The following is a 19,160-nucleotide window of genomic DNA, read 5'->3' as shown; positions in this document are numbered from 1 at the left end:
CTCTCACCCCTTCTAATCCCCTCTAACCCCCTCTAACCCCCTCTCACCCCCTCTAATCCCCTCTAACCCCCTCTAACCCACTCTAACCCCCTCTCACCCTCTCTCACCCCCTCTAACCCCCTCTCACCCCTTGTCACCCCCTCTCACCCCCTCTAACCCCCTCTAACCCCCTCTAACCCACTCTAATCCCCTCTAATCCCCTCTAACCCCCTCTAATCCCCTTCTAACCCCCTCTAACCCCCTCTAACCCACTCTAATCCCCTCTAATCCCCTCTAACCCCCTCTAATCCCCTTCTAACCCCCTCTAACCCCCTCTAACACCCTCTAACCCCCTCTCACCCCCTCTAACCCGCTCACCCCCCGCCGCGTCTATCCCCCCTTGCGCAGCCGGAGGACGCGGGGCCGTACACGTGCGTGGCCGCCAACGTGCACGGGGAGACCAGCGCCGTGGCCTTCGTGGACGTGAAGGGTGAGGGGCGGGGGGCGGGGGGGGGCGAGGGGGGGGCGAGGGGGCGAGGGGGCGGGGGGGTGGGGGGGCGACTGCGCGTGATGGAGATGGGGAGAGGATGAGGGAGAGAGAGATGAGAGAGATATGAGAGAGAGAGGAGATATGCGAGAGATGAGAGAGATGAGATATGAGAGAGATGAGAGAGATATGAGAGAGATGACAGAGAGATGAGAGAGCGAGATGAGAGAGAGATGAGAGAGATGACAGATAGATGAGAGAGCGAGATGAGAGAGATGAGAGAGAGATGAGAGAGATGAGAGGGAGATGAGAGAAACGTCGTGATTTAATTTATTTTTACTTTCTTTTTTACCTACGTGACTTTACTGAAAAAACCAAAAGAGTATGGACCCTTGCAGACACGGAAACTTCAAATCGAGAATTCAAATCTAGAACGTGTACGTACTGCTCGTATTGCCCGTTTATCAAATTAATATTTATTTTTAAATGTTGCTCGTCTTGCAAAACACTCGCAGACCGAGTTACTCGCAATCCAAGGTTTTACTGTATTTAAAAATGCGCGGCCTCCAGCAGCTTGCTAATCTCCGTGTAATGACGACTTGAGACACGCTTCTCTAGAGATGACACCTTACTGAAGACACTTGGCATCAGGCGGAGACCCCCATTGCAACAGCCCCGAGTCTCCCGCATATCTCTTCCTTTATATAGCAACACGAGGCCACGCCCCCCTCCTCGACCAATCTCGCTGACTCTGGACGCTCGCTCCACCAGCAGACTCCACCGTCCCCTTCCGTCACGTGACCACGCTCCCTTTTCGAACATTCCCGTAGCCACCAGTCCCTTCGCACTCACAACTGACTCGCCTGTCATTACCTCCCGTGGCCACCAGTCCCTTCGCACTCACAACTGACTCCCCTGTCATTACCTCCCATGGCCACCAGTCCCTTCGCACTCACAACTGACTCCCCTGTCATTACCTCCCATGGCCACCAGTCCCTTCGCACTCACAACTGACTCTCCTGTCATTACCTCCCATGGCCACCAGTCCCTTCACACTCACAGCTGACTCCCCTGTCATTACCTCTCGTGGCCACTAGTCCCTTCACACTCACAACTGACTCCCCTGTCATTACCTCCCGTAGCCACCAGTCCCTTCACACTCACAACTGACTCCCCTGTCATTACCTCCCGTAGCCACCAGTCCCTTCACACTCACAGCTGACTCCCCTGTCATTACCTCCCGTAGCCACCAGTCCCTTCACACTCACAACTGACTCGCCTGTCATTACCTCCCGTAGCCACCAGTCCCTTCACACTCACAACTGACTCGCCTGTCATTACCTCCCGTGGCCACTAGTCCCTTCACACTCACAACTGACTCGCCTGTCATTACCTCCCGTAGCCACCAGTCCCTTCACACTCACAACTGACTCCCCTGTCATTACCTCCCATGGCCACCAGTCCCTTCACACTCACAACTGACTCCCCTGTCATTACCTCCCGTGGCCACCAGTCCCTTCACACTCACAACTGACTCCCCTGTCATTACCTCCCGTGGCCACCAGTCCCTTCACACTCACAACTGACTCCCCTGTCATTACCTCCCGTGGCCACCAGTCCCTTCACACTCACAACTGACTCCCCTGTCATTACTTCCCGTGGCCACCAGTCCCTTCACACTCACAGCTGACTCCCCTGTCATTACCTCCCGTGGCCACCAGTCCCTTCACACTCACAATTGACCCCCCTGTCATTACTTTCCGTGGCCACTTGTCCCTTCGCACTCACAACTGACCCCCCTGTCATTACTTTCCGTGGCCACTTGTCCCTTCGCACTCACAACTGACCCCCCTGTCATTACTTTCCGTGGCCACTTGTCCCTTCGCACCACATGCTGCAACACATGTCCAAGCTGTAAGCCAACTTCGTTCATTTGTGGCCAGGTTGCTTCTGAAAAAGAGCTACATAGCTCACTGGGCTTTGCCTGCGAACAATGAACATAGTTCGTAGTTAAGTTCAGTATATTTGGAGTTCGCGTGTCTCTCTCTCTCCGCGGTCGCGTGGTGTTTTTTTTTCCTCCGGTCTTTCCCCTCCACGTTTAGAGTCGACGGTAACGCCATCAAACTATTTGGCTGCGGCTATAAATGCACACGTGATGACGATGACGATGAGAATTCTAGATTCTAGATTTGAAGCTTTCGTGACTGCAAGGATTCGTACTCTATTGTTTTTTTCGGTAAAGTCACGTAGGTAAAAAAATAAATTAAATTAATGAAAACAACTAAATTAAATCGCGACGTTTCGGGTGCAACACAAGCATCCTTCATCAGGTGCGAAAGCATCATGGAGCCAGCATTCGTCGCCTCTGAAACAGAGCTACGTTCATCAGTGGGGGCCTTCCCTACTTGGTGAAGTAAAACAAACTAAGCATTCATCTTCTTGGTTCTTTCGGTAAAGTCACGTAGAAGGGAAGTAATAAAATAATAAAAACAAAACGTAATAAAATAATATAATTCTCACGACGTTTCGGCCACAACGCAAGCAGCCGTCTTCAGGTGAAGAATGAAACACCACCAAGCTAGGAGCGTATATTTAAGCTGGGCTGGAGGGGGGGAGGTGCGAATAAGAGCGCCTTAACTTTACCGAAAGAACCAAGAGGACGAATCCCTGCAGTCACGAAAGCTTTAAATCGAAAATTAAACTAAACATTCGTTTTAGTTTTTTTTTTAAGATGCAGTGAGATGAGAGACGTGCAGACGTGGCGGCGGTCAGATAGATTTGCTCACTCGTTACGCTAATGATCTGTCCACGTTGATTGTGATGTGAATTTGATGCATGAGTTGTGTACCCCTCCTAATTTGTCAATTGTATGAGAGGGGGGAGGGTCCATGGCTTATAATGCCCCCCCCCGCCCTTGAGCTACTTGGGCTGCTTAACCTTTGATTGGTTTGCTTTATGCGTAACGCCGCCTATCGTCTCGATTGAATAACCCCACCCCCCCACTCCCGTACCTCCACCTACCCCCACCACCCACATACCCCGCCCTCCACCACATTCCGTAACCCACCCCACCCCCCCCCCCACCTACCACCACCTACCCCCCTCCCCCCCGTCCCGTACCCTTTTACCCCCTCCCCCATCCCATACTCCTGACCCCCCCTTACCCCCACCTAACCCCCTCCCCCGCCCCGTACCCCCCACCTACCTCACCCCCACCTACCCCCACCAACCCCCCCACCCACTCCCCCTCCGTCCAATACCCCACCCCCACCAACCCCTCCCATCCCCCCGAACCCCCACCTACCTACCCCCACCTACCTCACCCCCACCTACCCCCACCTACCCCCCACCCCCACTCCCCCCCCCCCCGTCCGATACCCCACCCCCACCAACCCCCCTCCACCCGTCCCGTACCCCCCCCTACCCCCCACCTACCCCCTCCCCCCGTCCCCTACCCTCCCCCCCCCCACCTACCCCCACCCTCACCCTCACCTACCTCCCCCCCCCACCAGAGTACACGGGTCTCATTGGTCAGGGCCGCACCGCTGACCTCAGCAAGGTCCCCTCTCCTCCCAGCAAGCCGGAGGTCACGGGGGTCACGCGGACATCCGTGACTCTGACGTGGCAGCCCAGCGGCTCCGTGCCCACCACATCCTACGTCGTGGAAGCCTACAGGTGTGGGGAGCTGTGAGATGTTGACTACCTCGCCTGGTGCGCAGGAGGTCGTGGGTTCGATCACGACCCTGACGACGCCTGCTGCTGTATATTTGGAGTTTGCGTGTCTCTCTCTGTCATCATCATCATCATCACGGTGGCTAGGAGATGTTAACTACCTCGCCTGGTATGCAGGAGGTCGTGGGTTCGATCCCGACCCTGACGCCTGTTGCTGTGTATTTGGAGTTTGCGTGTCTCTCTCTCTCATCATCGTCAGGGTGGTGAGATGTTAACTACCTCGCCTGGTGTGCAGGAGGTCGTGGGTTCGATCACGAACCTGGCAAAGCCTGCTGCTGTACATTTAGAGTTTGCGTGTGTCTCATCATCATCATCATCGTGGTGGCTATGAAATGTTGACTACCTCGCCTGGTGTGCAGGAGGTCGTGGGTTCGATCACGACCCTGGCAAAGCCTGCTGCTGTACATTTAGAGTTTGCGTGTGTCTCATCATCATCATCGTGGTGGCTATAAGATGTTGACTACCTCGCCTGGTGTGCAGGAGGTCGTGGGTTCGATCACGATCCCTGATGACGCCTGCTCTATAGTTGGAGTCTGCGTGTCTCTCTCATCATCATCATCATGGTGGCTATGATATGTTAACTACCTCGCCTGGTCTACAGGAGGTCGTGGGTTCGATCACGATCCCTGATGACGCCTGCTGTATAGTTGGAGTTTGCTTGTCACTCATCATCATCATCACGGTGGTGAGATGTTAACTCCCTCGATCCCGTGTTTAGTTGTGCTCCCCCCCCCCCTCCCGCATCTCCGATCAGCGTGGTTGGCTACGTATGGTGTGAAAAATGTCCAACATACACTACACTATACACTACACTATACACTACTATACACTACACTATACACTACTATACACTACTATACACTACACTATACACTACACTATACACTACTATACACTACACTATACACTACACTATAAACTAAACTATACACTACACTATACACTACACTATACACTACACTATACACTACTATACACTACACTATACACTACACTATACACTACACTACTATACACTACTATACACGATACTATAAATTACACTAAGCACTACACTATGATACACTACTATCCACTGCACTACTATACACTACACTACTATACACCACACTATACATTACACTATACACTACTACACTACACACTACACTATACACTACTACACACTACACTACACTATACACTACACACTACACTATACACTACTACACACTACACTACACTATACACTACTATACACTACACTATACACTACACTACACACTACACTATACACTACTACACACTACACTATACACTACACTATACACTACACTATACACTACACTACACACTACACTCTACACTACACTATACACTACTACACTACACACTACACTATACACTACTACACTACACTCTACACTACACTACTACACTACACTATACACTACACTACTATACACCACACTATACACTACACTATACACTACTATACACTACACTATACACCACACTATACACTACACTATACACTACACTATACACTACTACACTACTACACTACACTATACACTACTACACTACACTATACACTACACTATACACTACACTACACACTACACTATACACTACACTATACACTACACTACTATACACTACTACACTCTACACTACTACACTACACTACACACTACACTATACACTACACTACTAGACTCTACACTACACTCTACACTACACACTACACTACACACTACACTATACACTACTACACTACACTATACACTACACTATACACTACACACTACACTATACACTACACTATACACTACACTACTATACACTACTACACTCTACACTACTACACTACACTACACACTACACTATACACTACACTACTAGACTCTACACTACACTCTACACTACACACTACACTACACACTACACTACACTACTACACTATACACTATACACTACACTATACACTACACACTACACTATACACTACACTATACACTACACTACTATACACTACTACACTCTACACTACTACACTACACTATACACTACACTATACACTACACTACTAGACTCTACACTACACTCTACACTACACACTACACTACACACTACACTACACTACTACACTATACACTACACTATACACTACACTATACACTACACACTACACTATACACTACACTATACACTACACTACTATACACTACTACACTCTACACTACTACACTACACTATACACTACACTATACACTACACTACTAGACTCTACACTACACTCTACACTACACACTACCACACACTACTACACTCTACACTACACTATACACTACAACTAGCGCCTGTTTGCGTGTGGAAGCAGCCAGTCCCTGGGTGGCGCCTGGCTGACGGTGGGGGAGGGTGTGGAGACCTCCACGCTGCACTATACAACTACACTATACACTACACTATACACTACACTATACACTACTACACTACACTATACACTACTACACTACACTATACACTTCTATACACTACACTATACACCACACTATACATTACACTACTACACACTACACTACACTATACACTACTACACTACAATATACACTACACTCTACACTACACTATACACTACTACACTACACTCTACACTACACTATACACTACAACTAGCGCCTGTTTGCGTGTGGAAGCAGCCAGTCCCTGGGTGGCGCCTGGCTGACGGTGGGGGAGGGGTGTGGAGACCTCCACGCTGGTGGTGCGAGGCCTGCGCTCCAACTCGGTCTACATATTCCTCGTGCGCGCCGCCAACCCCCACGGACTGAGTCAGCCCAGCGCGCTCTCGGATCCCGTACACACGCAAGGTGATTGGGTGGGGGGTGTGTGTGGGGGGGAGTGGGGGGGGGGTGGGGGGGGGTGTGGGGGGTGTGGGGTGGGGGGGTGGTGTGTGGTGTGTGTTGGGTGTGTGGGGTGTATGGTGGGGGGTGTGTGTGTGGTGTGTGTGGTGTGTGTGTGTGGGTGGTGTGTGGTGGGGGGTGTGTGTGGTGTGTGTGTGGTGTGGGTGGTGTGTGTTGGGGGTGTGTGTGGTGTGTGTGTGTGGGTGGTGTGTGTGGGGGGGTGTGTGTGGTGTGTGTGTGGTGTGGGTGGTGTGTGTGGTGTGTGTGGGTTGTGTGTGTGTTGTGTGTGTGGTGTGTGTGTGTGTGGGGGTGTGTGGTGTGTGTGTGTGTGGTGTGTGGGTGTGTGTGGTGTGTGTGGGTTGTGTGTGTGGTGTGTGTGGTGTGTGTGGTGTGTGTGGGTTGTGTGTGTGTTGTGTGTGTGGGTGTGTGTGTGTGTGGGGGTGTGTGGTGTGTGTGTGTGTGGTGTGTGGGTGTGTGTGGGTTGTGTGTGTGGTGTGTGTGTGGTGTGTGTGGTGTGTGTGGTGTGTGTGTGGTGTGTGGGTGTGTGTGATGTGGGTGCTGTGTGTGTGTGGGGAGCGGTGGTGCAGTGGTTAGCGCTACGCTGCGCTACGAACCTGGCCACCCGGGTTCGATTCCCGCTCACGGCCAACACCCAGTGACGATTATCTGCACCGGTCCTGGGCCTCCCCTAGGTCGTCTCAGCCTCAAATGAGGACCTGTTTGGGGTGTGTAAGAACATCGCCAACTGGGGAGACACAGGCGGGTCGGGCGTGGTGATGACCCCCCCCCCACCCCCCCACGTGCCGTGCCGGCCTTCATATGTCCTCACGACCAGCACTTGCCCCAACAGTGTGTTGAAGCTATACGGGGGATCTTTGTTTTTGCGGTGTGCGGCGGGTCAGCGTACTGCCCCCCAGCCAACCCCGGCGGCGAGTTCCATTGCCCGCTCACGGCCAACACCGGCGACGATGAATTGTCCGAAACCGGCCAATTCTCCCCGTGTGTCTGTCCCTCTGCGTGTGCGTCCTGGCTAGGCCGGTCTGTCCATCGCTCCAGGCTGTCCATCGATCCATCGGCTCCGTCCGTGGTTTATTTTCTTGTTGTTTTGCGTTCGTTCTGTCCGTCCCATCGTCCCCTGTCTGCCGGTACATGCAGCGTTCCCCGTCCCTCTGTCTGTGTCGTCCTGTTCGCCTGTGTGTCCGTCTGTCTGTGTCGCCCTGTCCGCCTGTATGTCTACATGTCGCCCTGTCCGCCTGTATGTCTACTTGTCGTCCTGTCCGCCTGTGTGTCTAAGTGTCATCCTATCTGCCTGTGTGTCCCTCTGTCTAAGTGTCGCCCTGTCTGCCTGTGTGTCAGCGTTCACCGTCTTCGTCAGTCCGCCCGTCCACCAGCCGATCCGTCGGTCGGTGACCCCCAATCCCGGAATGTCGACCTCTCCCCGCCTGAGTTCAACCCCCCCCCCCGACCCCGTGACCCCGACCCCCGCCTGTGACCCCCCGACCCCCGCCGCTTTCAGACATCCGCCCCACGGGACACGCCGTCGACCCGCGGGACATGAAGAGCGTTCTGGGGGACGCCGTGATCCGCCTTCTCAACCCCATCACCATCTCCTCCACCTCCGTGCAGCTCCACTGGACGGTAAGGTTTGACCCAAGAAATGTATTTTGTTTCGAACTCCTGCTGCTGCTGTTGTTGTTGTTGTTTGGTTTGTTGTTACGCGCCCGCCCGCCCGCCCGCACCTCCGATGAGCGCGGTTGGGTTACGTACGGTGCGAAAGAAGTTCAGCATACATGCATACTACTATACACTACACTATACACTACACTGCTATACACTACACTGCTATACACTATACTACTATACACTACACTATACACTACACTACTATACACTACACTGCTATACACTACACTATACACTACATACACTGCTATACACTACACACTACTATACACTACACTACTATACACCACACAATATACACTACACTATACACTACACTATACATTACTATACACTACACTACTTTACACTACACTGCTATACACTACACTGCTATACACTACACTACTATACACTACACTACTATACACTACACTGCACTGCTATACACTACACTACTATACACTACACTATACACTACACTACTATACACTACACTACTATACACTACACTACTATACACTACACTACTATACACTACACTATACACTACACTATACACTACACTATACACTACACTACACTATACACTACACTATACACTACACTATACACTACACTACTATACTACATTGAAATGAGGGATTTCGATCGGATCATTGGGGAGGGGCACGTGCCCCCCCCCCCCGCCAGTGAACTAAACTAACAGGTCCCTGCGGGGTGAGCTGGTAGGAACGAACAAATGAATGGCTATAATAGAATGAAATGGCGGGGGTACGATACGAAGGGAGAGTTTGAGGCCTAGTTCTAGGCTTTAGGCCTAGCTGTAGGCTTTAGGCCGCTGTGAGTTAATTTTTAATTTAAATGTTTTAATTATTAATGTAAAAGCTTTACATTTAAATGTTTCTATTTAAAAACATAAGGGAATGTAACATTGTTGAACATTAACTCCCTTTCACACACGCGGGGGTACGATACGAATGGAGAGTTTGAGGCCTAGTTCTAGGCTTTAGGCCCTAGCTGTAGGCTTTAGGCCGCTGTGAGTTAATTTTTAATTTAAATGTTTTAATTATTAATGTAAAAGCTTTACATTTAAATGTTTCTATTTAAAAACATAAGGGAATGTAACATTGTTGAACATTAACTCCCTTTCACACACGCCGGGGGTACGATACGAATGGAGAGTTTGAGGCCTAGTTCTAGGCTTTAGGCCCTAGCTGTAGGCTTTAGGCCGCTGTGAGTTAATTTTTAATTTAAATGTTTTAATTATTAATGTAAAAGCTTTACATTTAAATGTTTCTATTTAAAAACATAAGGGAATGTAACATTGTTGAACATTAACTCCCTTTCACACACGCGGGGGTACGATACGAATGGAGAGTTTGAGGCCTAGTTCTAGGCTTTAGGCCTAGCTGTAGGCTTTAGGCCGCTGTGAGTTAATTTTTAATTTAAATGTTTTAATTATTAATGTAAAAGCTTTACATTTAAATGTTTCTATTTAAAAACATAAGGGAATGTAACATTGTTGAACATTAACTCCCTTTCACACACGCGGGGGTACGATACGAATGGAGAGTTTGAGGCCTAGTTCTAGGCTTTAGGCCTAGCTGTAGGCTTTAGGCCGCTGTGAGTTAATTTTTTATTTAAATGTTTTAATTTAAAACTATCTCAGGGAATTATAAGGGAATGTTACACTTGTTTAGCCAGGAAAGCCTCGCTGAGTCTAAAGGTTTTTGTAGGGTCCTGCCGAGTGTTTGCAGTAGGGGGCGATGTTGCTACACCTAATCGGACGGACGGACGGACGATATAATCTATTTCGATTGAAAGCTTCTTTCGTGACTGCAGGGATTCATCTTCTTGGTTCTTTCGGTAAAGTCACGTAGAAGGGAAGTAATAAAATAATAAAAATAAAACACAATAAAATAATTCTCACGACGTTTCGGCCACAACGCAAGCAGCCGTCTTCAGGTGAAAACCAGGTCCGTCGAGGCGACAGAGTCAGACTCCGAAACGTCGTGAGAATTATTTTATTGTGTTTTATTTTTATTCTTGTATTACTTCCCTTCTACGTGATTTTACCGAAAGAACCAAGAAGATGAATCCCTGCAGTCACGAAAGCTTTAAATCGAAATTATTTTATAATATTTTATTTTATTATTTTATTACTTCCCTTCTACGTGATTTTAACCGAAAGAACCAAGAAGATGAATCCCTGCAGTCACGAAAGCTTTAAATCGAAATTATTTTATTATGTTTTATTTTCATTATTTTATTACTTCCCTTCTACGTGACTTTACCGAAAGAACCAAGAAGATGAATCCCTGCAGTCACGAAAGCTTTACATCGAGATTATTTTATTATGTTTTATTTTTATTATTTTATTACTTCCCTTCTACGTGACTTTACCGAAAGAACCAGGATGATATAATCTATTGTAGGCTGGTTCACTTCGTTCCTACCAGTATAAACTATTTTTATTGCGAGCAGGCAAGGCCCACTGAGCTATGCAGATCTTTTTCAGAAGCAACGTGGCCACAAATCATAGCTCAACGAAGTGGCTCATCATCATCATCTGTAAATGTACAGCAGCCAAACACTCTAAAACGCCTGACGCTGATCCTAAATGAGGAAGGGAAAATAAACCCACGCGACCACGGAGAGAGAGACGCAGACTCCAAATATACAGCAGCAGGCGTTAGGGGTCAAGGATCGAACCCACGACCACCTGCACACCAGGCGAGGTAGTTAACATCTCACCACAGTGATGATGATGATGATGATGAGAGAGATGCAGACTCCAAAATATACAGCAGCAGGCGTCAGCGTCGGGATGGAATCCGTGACCTCCTGTATACCAGGCGAGGTAGTCAACATCTCCTAGCCACCGTGATGATGATGAGAGAGAGACGCAGACTCCAAATATACAGCAGCAGGCATCATAGTCTGGATCGAACCCACGACCTCCTGCACACCAGGCGAGGTAGTTAACATCTCCTAGCCACCGTGATGATAATGAGAGAGAGAGAGAGAGAGACACGCAAACTCCAAATATACAGCAGCAGCAGGCATCGTCAGGGTCGGAATGGAACCCACGACCTCCTGCACACCGGGCGAGGGCGACAACATCCACGTGCGCCGTCCGCCGTGCGTTCACCTCCACAGGTGGAGAAGCCTTCGCCGCTCTTCCACGGATTCCAGGTCCTCTACCGCCTCGTCGGCTACGGCGGCGGTGGCGGTGACGACGATGATGATGGCGGTGGTGGTGGCGGTGGCTCGCCGTGGATGAGCGAGGAGGTGCGTGGAGCGTCCGAGAGGGCCGCGGTTCTGTCGGGCCTGCGCAAGGGGGCCGCCTACCGCGTCAAGGTGCGGCCCTTCCACGGGGACACGCGGGGAGAGGCCAGCGCCGGGAGGACGCTCCGCACGCCCGAAGAAGGTGACCGGGACGTGTGTGGTGTAGTGTGTGGTGTGTGTGGTGTGGTGTGTGTGGTGTGGTGTGTGTGGTGTGGTGTAGTGTGTGTGGTGTGTGGTGTAGTGTATAGTGTAGTGTATAGTGTAGTATAATGTAATGTATATTGTAGTGTGTAGTGTAGTGTATAGTGTGTAGTGTAGTGTGTAGTGTATAGTGTAGTGTAGTGTATAGTGTAGTGTATAGTGTAGTATATAGTAGTGTAGTGTATAGTAGTGTAGTGTATAGTGTAGTATATAGTAGTGTAGTATATAGTAGTGTAGTGTATAGTAGTGTAGTGTATAGTAGTGTAGTGTATAGTAGTGTAGTGTATAGTGTAGTGTATAGTGTATAGTGTAGTGTATAGTGTAGTGTATAGTGTAGTGTATAGTGTAGTGTATAGTGTAGTGTATAGTAGTGTAGTGTATAGTAGTGTAGTGTATAGTGTAGTGTATAGTGTAGTGTATAGTAGTGTATAGTGTAGTGTATAGTGTAGTGTATAGTGTAGTGTATAGTAGTGTAGTGTATAGTGTAGTGTATAGTGTAGTGTATAGTGTAGTGTATAGTGTAGTGTAGTAGTGTGTGAGTGGGTGGGCTGGTGAGTGAGTTGGAACCACCACCGCGTAACCACCCCCCCACCCCCCCCCACCCCCCACCCCCCCCACACCCCCCCCACCCCCCCCCCACCCCCCCACCCCCCCCACCCCCCCCACACCCCCCCACCCCCCCCACCCCCCACCCCCCACCCCCCCACACCCCCCCCCACCCCCCCCCACACCCCCCACAGCCCCCGGCGCCCCCCCACAGGAAGTGCGTCTGCATCCCTTCACGGAGGAGAACAGCACCGGGGTGCTGGTGGCATGGCAGCCGCCTCCAGAGGAACAGCACAACGGTGTGCTGACAGAGTACAAGGTGCCACCACCACCACCCCCACCCCCACCACCACCCCCACCACCACCACCACCAACGCCATCACCACCACTATCACCACCACCACCAACGCTACCACCACCACCAACACCATCACCACCACTATCACCACCACCACCACCACTATCACCACCACCACCACCACCCACACCGCCACCACCACCAACACCCCCACCACCACCCCCACCACCACCCCCACCACCCCCACCACCACCCCCACCACCACCACCACCACCCCCACCACCACCCCCACCACCCCCCCACCACCCCCACCCCCCACCACCACCCCCCCACCACCCCCACCACCCCCACCCACCACCCCCACCACCACCCCCACCACCCCACCACCACCACCCCCACCACCACCACCACCACCCCACCACCCCCCACCCCCACCCCCCCCCCCCCCACCCCCACCACCCCCACCACCACCCCCACCACCACCACCCCCCACCACCACCCCCACCACCCCCCCACCACCCCACCCCACCACCACCCCCACCACCACCCCCACCACCCCCACCACCACCACCACCACCACCACCCCCACCACCCCCACCACCACCCCTCCCACCACCACCCCCACCACCACCCCCACCCCACCACCACCCCCACCACCCCACCACCACCACCCCCCCCACCACCACCCCCACCACCCCCACCACCACCCCCACCACCACCCACCACCACACCCCACCCCCACCACCACCCCCACCACCCCCACCACCCCCACCACCACCACCGTCACCACCACCACCCCCACCACCCACCACCACCACCACCCCCACCCCCCCCACCACCCCCACCCCCACCACCCCCACCCCCACCACCACCCCCACCACCCCCACCACCACCACCACCCCCACCCCCCACCACCCCCCCACCACCACCCCCACCACCACCACCCCCCACCACCCCCACCACCCCCACCACCCCCACCACCACCCCCACCACCACCCCCACCACCCCCACCACCACCCCCACTACCCCCACCACCACCCCCACCCCCACCACCCCCCACCACCACCACCACCCCCACCACCCCCACCACCACCACCACCCCCACCACCACCACCCCCACCACCCCCACCACCACCACCCCCACCACCACCCCCACCACCCCCACCCCCACCACCCCCACCACCCCCACCACCCCCCCCACCACCCCCCACCCCCACCACCCCCCCCACCACCCCCACCCCCACCCCCACCACCACCCCCACCACCCCCACCACCCCCACCACCCCCACCGCCCCCACCACCCCCACCACCACCACCACCACCACCCCCACCACCACCCCCACCACCCCACCACAACCACCGTCACCACCACCACCCCCCCCCACCACCCCCCACCACCCCCACCACCCCCACCGCCCCCACCACCACCACCACCCCCACCCCCACCACACCACCACCCCCACCACCACCCCACCACCCCCACCACCACCACCACCCCCACCACCACCACCACCCCCACCACCCCCACCACCACCCCACCACCCCCACCACCACCACCACCCCCACCACCCCCACCACCCCCACCACCCCCACCACTACCACCACCCCCACCACCCCCACCACCACCCCCACCACCACCACCACCCCCACCACTACCACCACCCCCACCACCCCCACCACCACCCCCACCACCCCCACCACCCCCACCACCCCCACCGCCCCACGCTTACCGTGACCCCCCCCCACCCCGCCCAGGTGTGGTGTGGTGGTAACGACAGCCGCCTGCCGGTGATCCGCTCCGTGGACGGCGGCACGCTGGCGCTCACCATCCCTCGCCTCGCGGGCGGAGTGCGCTACGGACTCACCGTCGCCGCGGGCAACGCCGCCGGAGTGGGTCCGCACAGCGAGCCGGCCTACGTGTTGCTAGGTAACCGGAGGATGAGCGTGTGTGTGCGTGCGTGTGTGTGCGTGTGTGTGCGCGTGCGTGTGTGTGTGTGTGTGTGTGAGCGTGTGTGAGCGTGTGTGTGCGTGCGTGTGTGTGTGAGCATGTGCGTGTGCGCGTGTGTGTGAGCGTGTGTGTGTGTGTTTGAGTGTGTGAGCGTGTGTGTGTGTGTGTGTGCGTGTGTGTGTGTGTGTGAGCGTGTGCGTGTGTGTGTGTGTTTGAGTGTGTGAGCGTGTGAGTGTGTGAGCGTGTGTGTGTGTGCGCGTGTGTGTGTAGTGTGTGTGTAGTGTATAGTAGTGTATAGCCTCCGGCAGGCAAGGCTGCGTTGGCTGGGTCATGTAGCCCGCATGCCCAGCCACCGCATGCCTAAACAGCTTTTGTTCGGCCGGATCGAGGGGGCTAAACGGGCGCGGCACAGGCTAGAGAAGAGATGGAGTGATGTGGTACAGGAGGACGTGGAGCTGAGTGGACTTGCCGATGACTGGTACCAGCGGTGTCAAGATCGGCCTCAGTGGAGGAGGCTCGTGAAGGACGCTACTGGGCAGTTGGAGGCAGTCGCCCTCCAACAACAACGGAGGGCGGAGGAGCGACGCTCACAACAACGAGCAGAGCGCCGGGTGGCTAAAGCACAGCAAGTTGGCACAGTAGGGGGCGGAGGTGGTGCATCAGCCAGTCATCTCGGTCATCTCGGTCAGTCGACCCGTGGCACCTGGGTCTGCCCCGTGACCTCCTGCCAGCGGGCGTTCGACACTTCACGTGGCCTCAGGGTGCACATGGCCTGGCACAAGCGTCGTGGTGACGTCACCGCCACTTAGTGGCGAATGGCGGTTGTTGTGTGAGTGTGTGAGCGTATGTGTGTGTAAGCATGTGTGTGTGTGAGCGTGTGGGTGTGAGCGTGTGTGTGAGCGTACGCGTGCGTGTGTGCGTGTGTGTGTGTGCGTGTGAGCGTGTGTGCGCACGTGAGTGTGTGTGTGCGTGCCTGTGTGTGTGTGTGAGCGTGTGTGAGCGTGTTTGTGTTTCTCTGTGTGTCTCTGTGTGTGTGTGTGCGTATGTGTGTGTATGTGTCTGTCTGTGTGTCTCTATGTGTGTCTGTGTGTGTCTCTATGTGTGCCTGTGTGAGTGTTTGTTTGTGTGTCTGTGTGTGTCTCTCTGTTTGTGTGTCTGTGTGTGTCTGTGTGTGTCTGTCTTTGTCTCTGTGTGTGTCTATATGTGTGCCTGTGTGAGTGTTTGTTTTTGTGTCTGTGTGTGTCTCTCTGTTTGTGTGTTTGTGTGTCTGTGTGTGTCTGTATGTGTCTGTGTGTGCCTATGTGTGTCTCTGTGTGTGTCTCTGTGTGTGTCTCTGTGTGTTTCTGTGTTTCTCTGTGTATGTATTTGTATGTGTTTCTGTGTGTGTGTGTGAGCAGGCCCAGGTAAAACTACATGGCCCGGAGTCAGAACCATTCCCTGTTCACCTTGGGGTGCGACAGGGATGTCCTCTGGCTCCCACATCATTTAGCATCTATTTTGACCACGTTGTTCGTGAAGCCTTCGATGGCTGTACCGGAGGAATTTCATCTGGTACAGATACAATGGGAGGCTGATCGATGCCCGGGTGCGGTCAAGGGATGGCTCCCTATTGCTCAACCACGTTATGTTTGCCGGTTACGATTCCTGCTTGACGGCCATCAACGCCAGATAACCGCTGGCGGTGGCCGTGAGCAGGAAACGAACTTGGGTCCCCCCCGGGTTTCGCAGTGCAGCGCACCACCACCACCACCGCCACCGCCACCACCGCCACCAACACCGCCACTCCCACTGCCACCACCACCACCACACTACCACCGCCACCACCAACACCACCACCGCCACCACCACCACCACTGCCACCACCACAAACACCGCCGCCACCACCGCCACCACCACCAACACCGCCGCCACCACCGCCACCACCACCACCACTGCCACCACCACAAACACCGCCACCACCGCCGCCGCCACCATCACCATGAGCCTGGCAAACTCGCCACGATCGCCAAATCACCATCTCACCTCCCCACCCACCCAAGCCCACCCACCCACCCACCCCTCCCCACCCACACCTCCCCACCCACACCTCCCCACCCACCCCTCCCCACCCACCCCCCCACCCCTCCCCACCCACTCACCCCTCCCCACCCACCCCTCCCCACCCACCCCCTGGGCAGACGCGACGTCCCTGAGTGGCCCGCTGGAGCGGGGCGACAACGTGAGCCTGGCTGAGCAGATCTCGGACGTGGTGCGCCGGCCCGGCGTTCATCGCGGGCATCGGCACGGCGTGCTGGGTGGTGCTCATGGTGTTCAGCGTGTGGCTCTACCGGCAGCGCAAGAAGCGAGCGGGGCTGCTCGGCTCGTCCTACGCCTCCACCAGCAAGGGTGAGCGAGCGGGCGGGCGAGTGACGGAGTGAGCGGGTCGGTGAGTGAGCGAGCGGGTGGGCGAGCGAGTGAGTGAGTGAGTGAGTGAGTGAGTGAGTGAGTGAGTGAGCGAGTGACAGAGAGAGCGAGCGAGTGAGTGACAGAGTGAGTGAGCGAGTGACAGAGTGAGTGAGTTAGCGAGCGGGCGAGTGACAGAGTGAGCGAGTGAGCGAGTGAGTGAGTGAGTGAGTGACAGAGTGGGCGAGTGAGCGAGTGACAGAGTGAGTGAGCAGGAGAGTGATAGAGTGAGCGAGTGAGAGAACGAGCGAGCGAGCGAGTGAGAGAACGAGCGAGCGAGCGAGTGAGAGTCAACGAGTGAATGAAGAAGGGCCATTTCCTGAAACGTCACCTGTTTATATATTTACTTCTTTTTAAAACCACACGCTGCCTTGGCCTCTCTCGTGGTTCTGGTGGCTTCCGTGCGATGACCGCTGGTGATTGTGACCCCCTCCCCCCACCCCCCTCTGCCCCGCCCCCACACTCCTCCCCCCCTTTGCCCCCCACCCCGCACATCCCCTCACCCTCATCTGCCCTCCCTCAACACACCCCCCCCGCCCCCCCCCCCTCTGCTCCTTGCCGTGCACCCCCACGCAGTTCCGTCTTTCACATTCACGCCGTCAGGTACTGAGCATGACGCCGCCTCGGTCGGTGGTGGACAACACCCCAACGCAACACCGCGAACAACAACGCACAACACCCAAACAACACCCAAACAACACCCCAAACGCAACACCGCGAACAACAACGCACAACACCAAAACAACACCCAAGCAACACTCCAACGCAACACTGCGAACAACAATGCACAACACCCGCACAACACCAAAACAACACCCAAACGCAACACCGTGAAGAACATCACACAACACCCGCACAACACGAAAACAACACCCAAACTACACCCAAACATTGACCGAACAACACCCGAACAACACCAGCACAGTGACCAAACAACAACCGAACAATGACCAAACAACACCCAAACAACAACCGGGCAACAACCAAACTACCGAACAACAACAACAACCGCACAACAACCACACATCACCCGAATAACAACCGAACAACACAAAAATGGCACCCGAACAACACCTAAACAACACCCAAACATCCGAATAACAAAACAACTGAACAACACCAGTAACAACACCCAGACAACAACCGACGAACACCCAAACAACACCCAGACAACAGCCCACCAACACACAAACAACACCCAGACAACAACAGACCAACACCCAAACAACGCCCAGACAACAGCCCACCAACACCCAAACAACGACTGAACAACACCAGTAACAACACCCAGACAACAACCAACCAACACCCAGACAACTCCCAGGCAACACCTGAGCATTTGTTGAGGGGGTCTTGACCAAGCGCCTGATCAGCCTGCGGGTGACAGTTTTCGCCACAAGGTGGCGATGGTACCACCACCCACACGCAATAACAAGTCAGTCCTAGATTTGAAGCTTTCGTGACTGCAAGGATTCATACTCTTAGTTCTTTCGGTAAAGTCACGTAGGTAAAAAAATGAAATTAAAATTAATAAAAAATAAAAACAATAAAAATCACGACGTTTCGGAGGCAACACAAGCTTCCGTCTTTAGGTGAAACTGGCTCCTCCCCCCTTAACCAGTATATAAGGTCGTACCTCTTGGGACTTCTCTCCACTTGATACAGATTTTTTGCTGTGACAGTTTCACCTGA

At 53.8% G+C, this 19,160-nt stretch overlaps 1 protein-coding gene and 1 long non-coding RNA gene across 2 annotated transcripts; both read left to right on the top strand.

Moving 5' to 3' along the window:
* Positions 1–385: 385 nt before the first annotated feature.
* LOC144739861 (uncharacterized) lies at positions 386–6,825 on the top strand. Its single transcript, XR_013589525.1, has 3 exons — positions 386–469; positions 3,979–4,141; positions 6,561–6,825. It is a non-coding gene; the product is annotated as an uncharacterized LOC144739861 (long non-coding RNA).
* A 57-nt stretch (positions 6,826–6,882) lies between these two features.
* Positions 6,883–19,006, top strand: LOC144739862 (roundabout homolog 1-like). The gene is made up of 7 exons (XM_078622753.1): positions 6,883–7,047; positions 8,597–8,718; positions 11,905–12,175; positions 12,975–13,099; positions 14,834–15,005; positions 17,204–17,411; positions 18,045–19,006. The coding sequence occupies exons 2-7, from the start codon at positions 8,635–8,637 to the stop codon at positions 18,076–18,078; spliced, it is 894 nt and encodes a 297-aa protein (XP_078478879.1). The 5' UTR covers positions 6,883–7,047; positions 8,597–8,634; the 3' UTR covers positions 18,079–19,006.
* The last annotated feature ends 154 nt before the right edge of the window (positions 19,007–19,160 follow it).

Source organism: Lampetra planeri, unplaced genomic scaffold (assembly GCF_965212315.1).
Source record: "Lampetra planeri unplaced genomic scaffold, kcLamPlan1.2.h2 scaffold_1757, whole genome shotgun sequence".
Lineage (NCBI taxonomy): Eukaryota > Metazoa > Chordata > Hyperoartia > Petromyzontiformes > Petromyzontidae > Lampetra > Lampetra planeri.
Note: the sequence above shows the minus strand (reverse complement) of the source record. Positions and strands in the feature narration are given on the sequence as shown.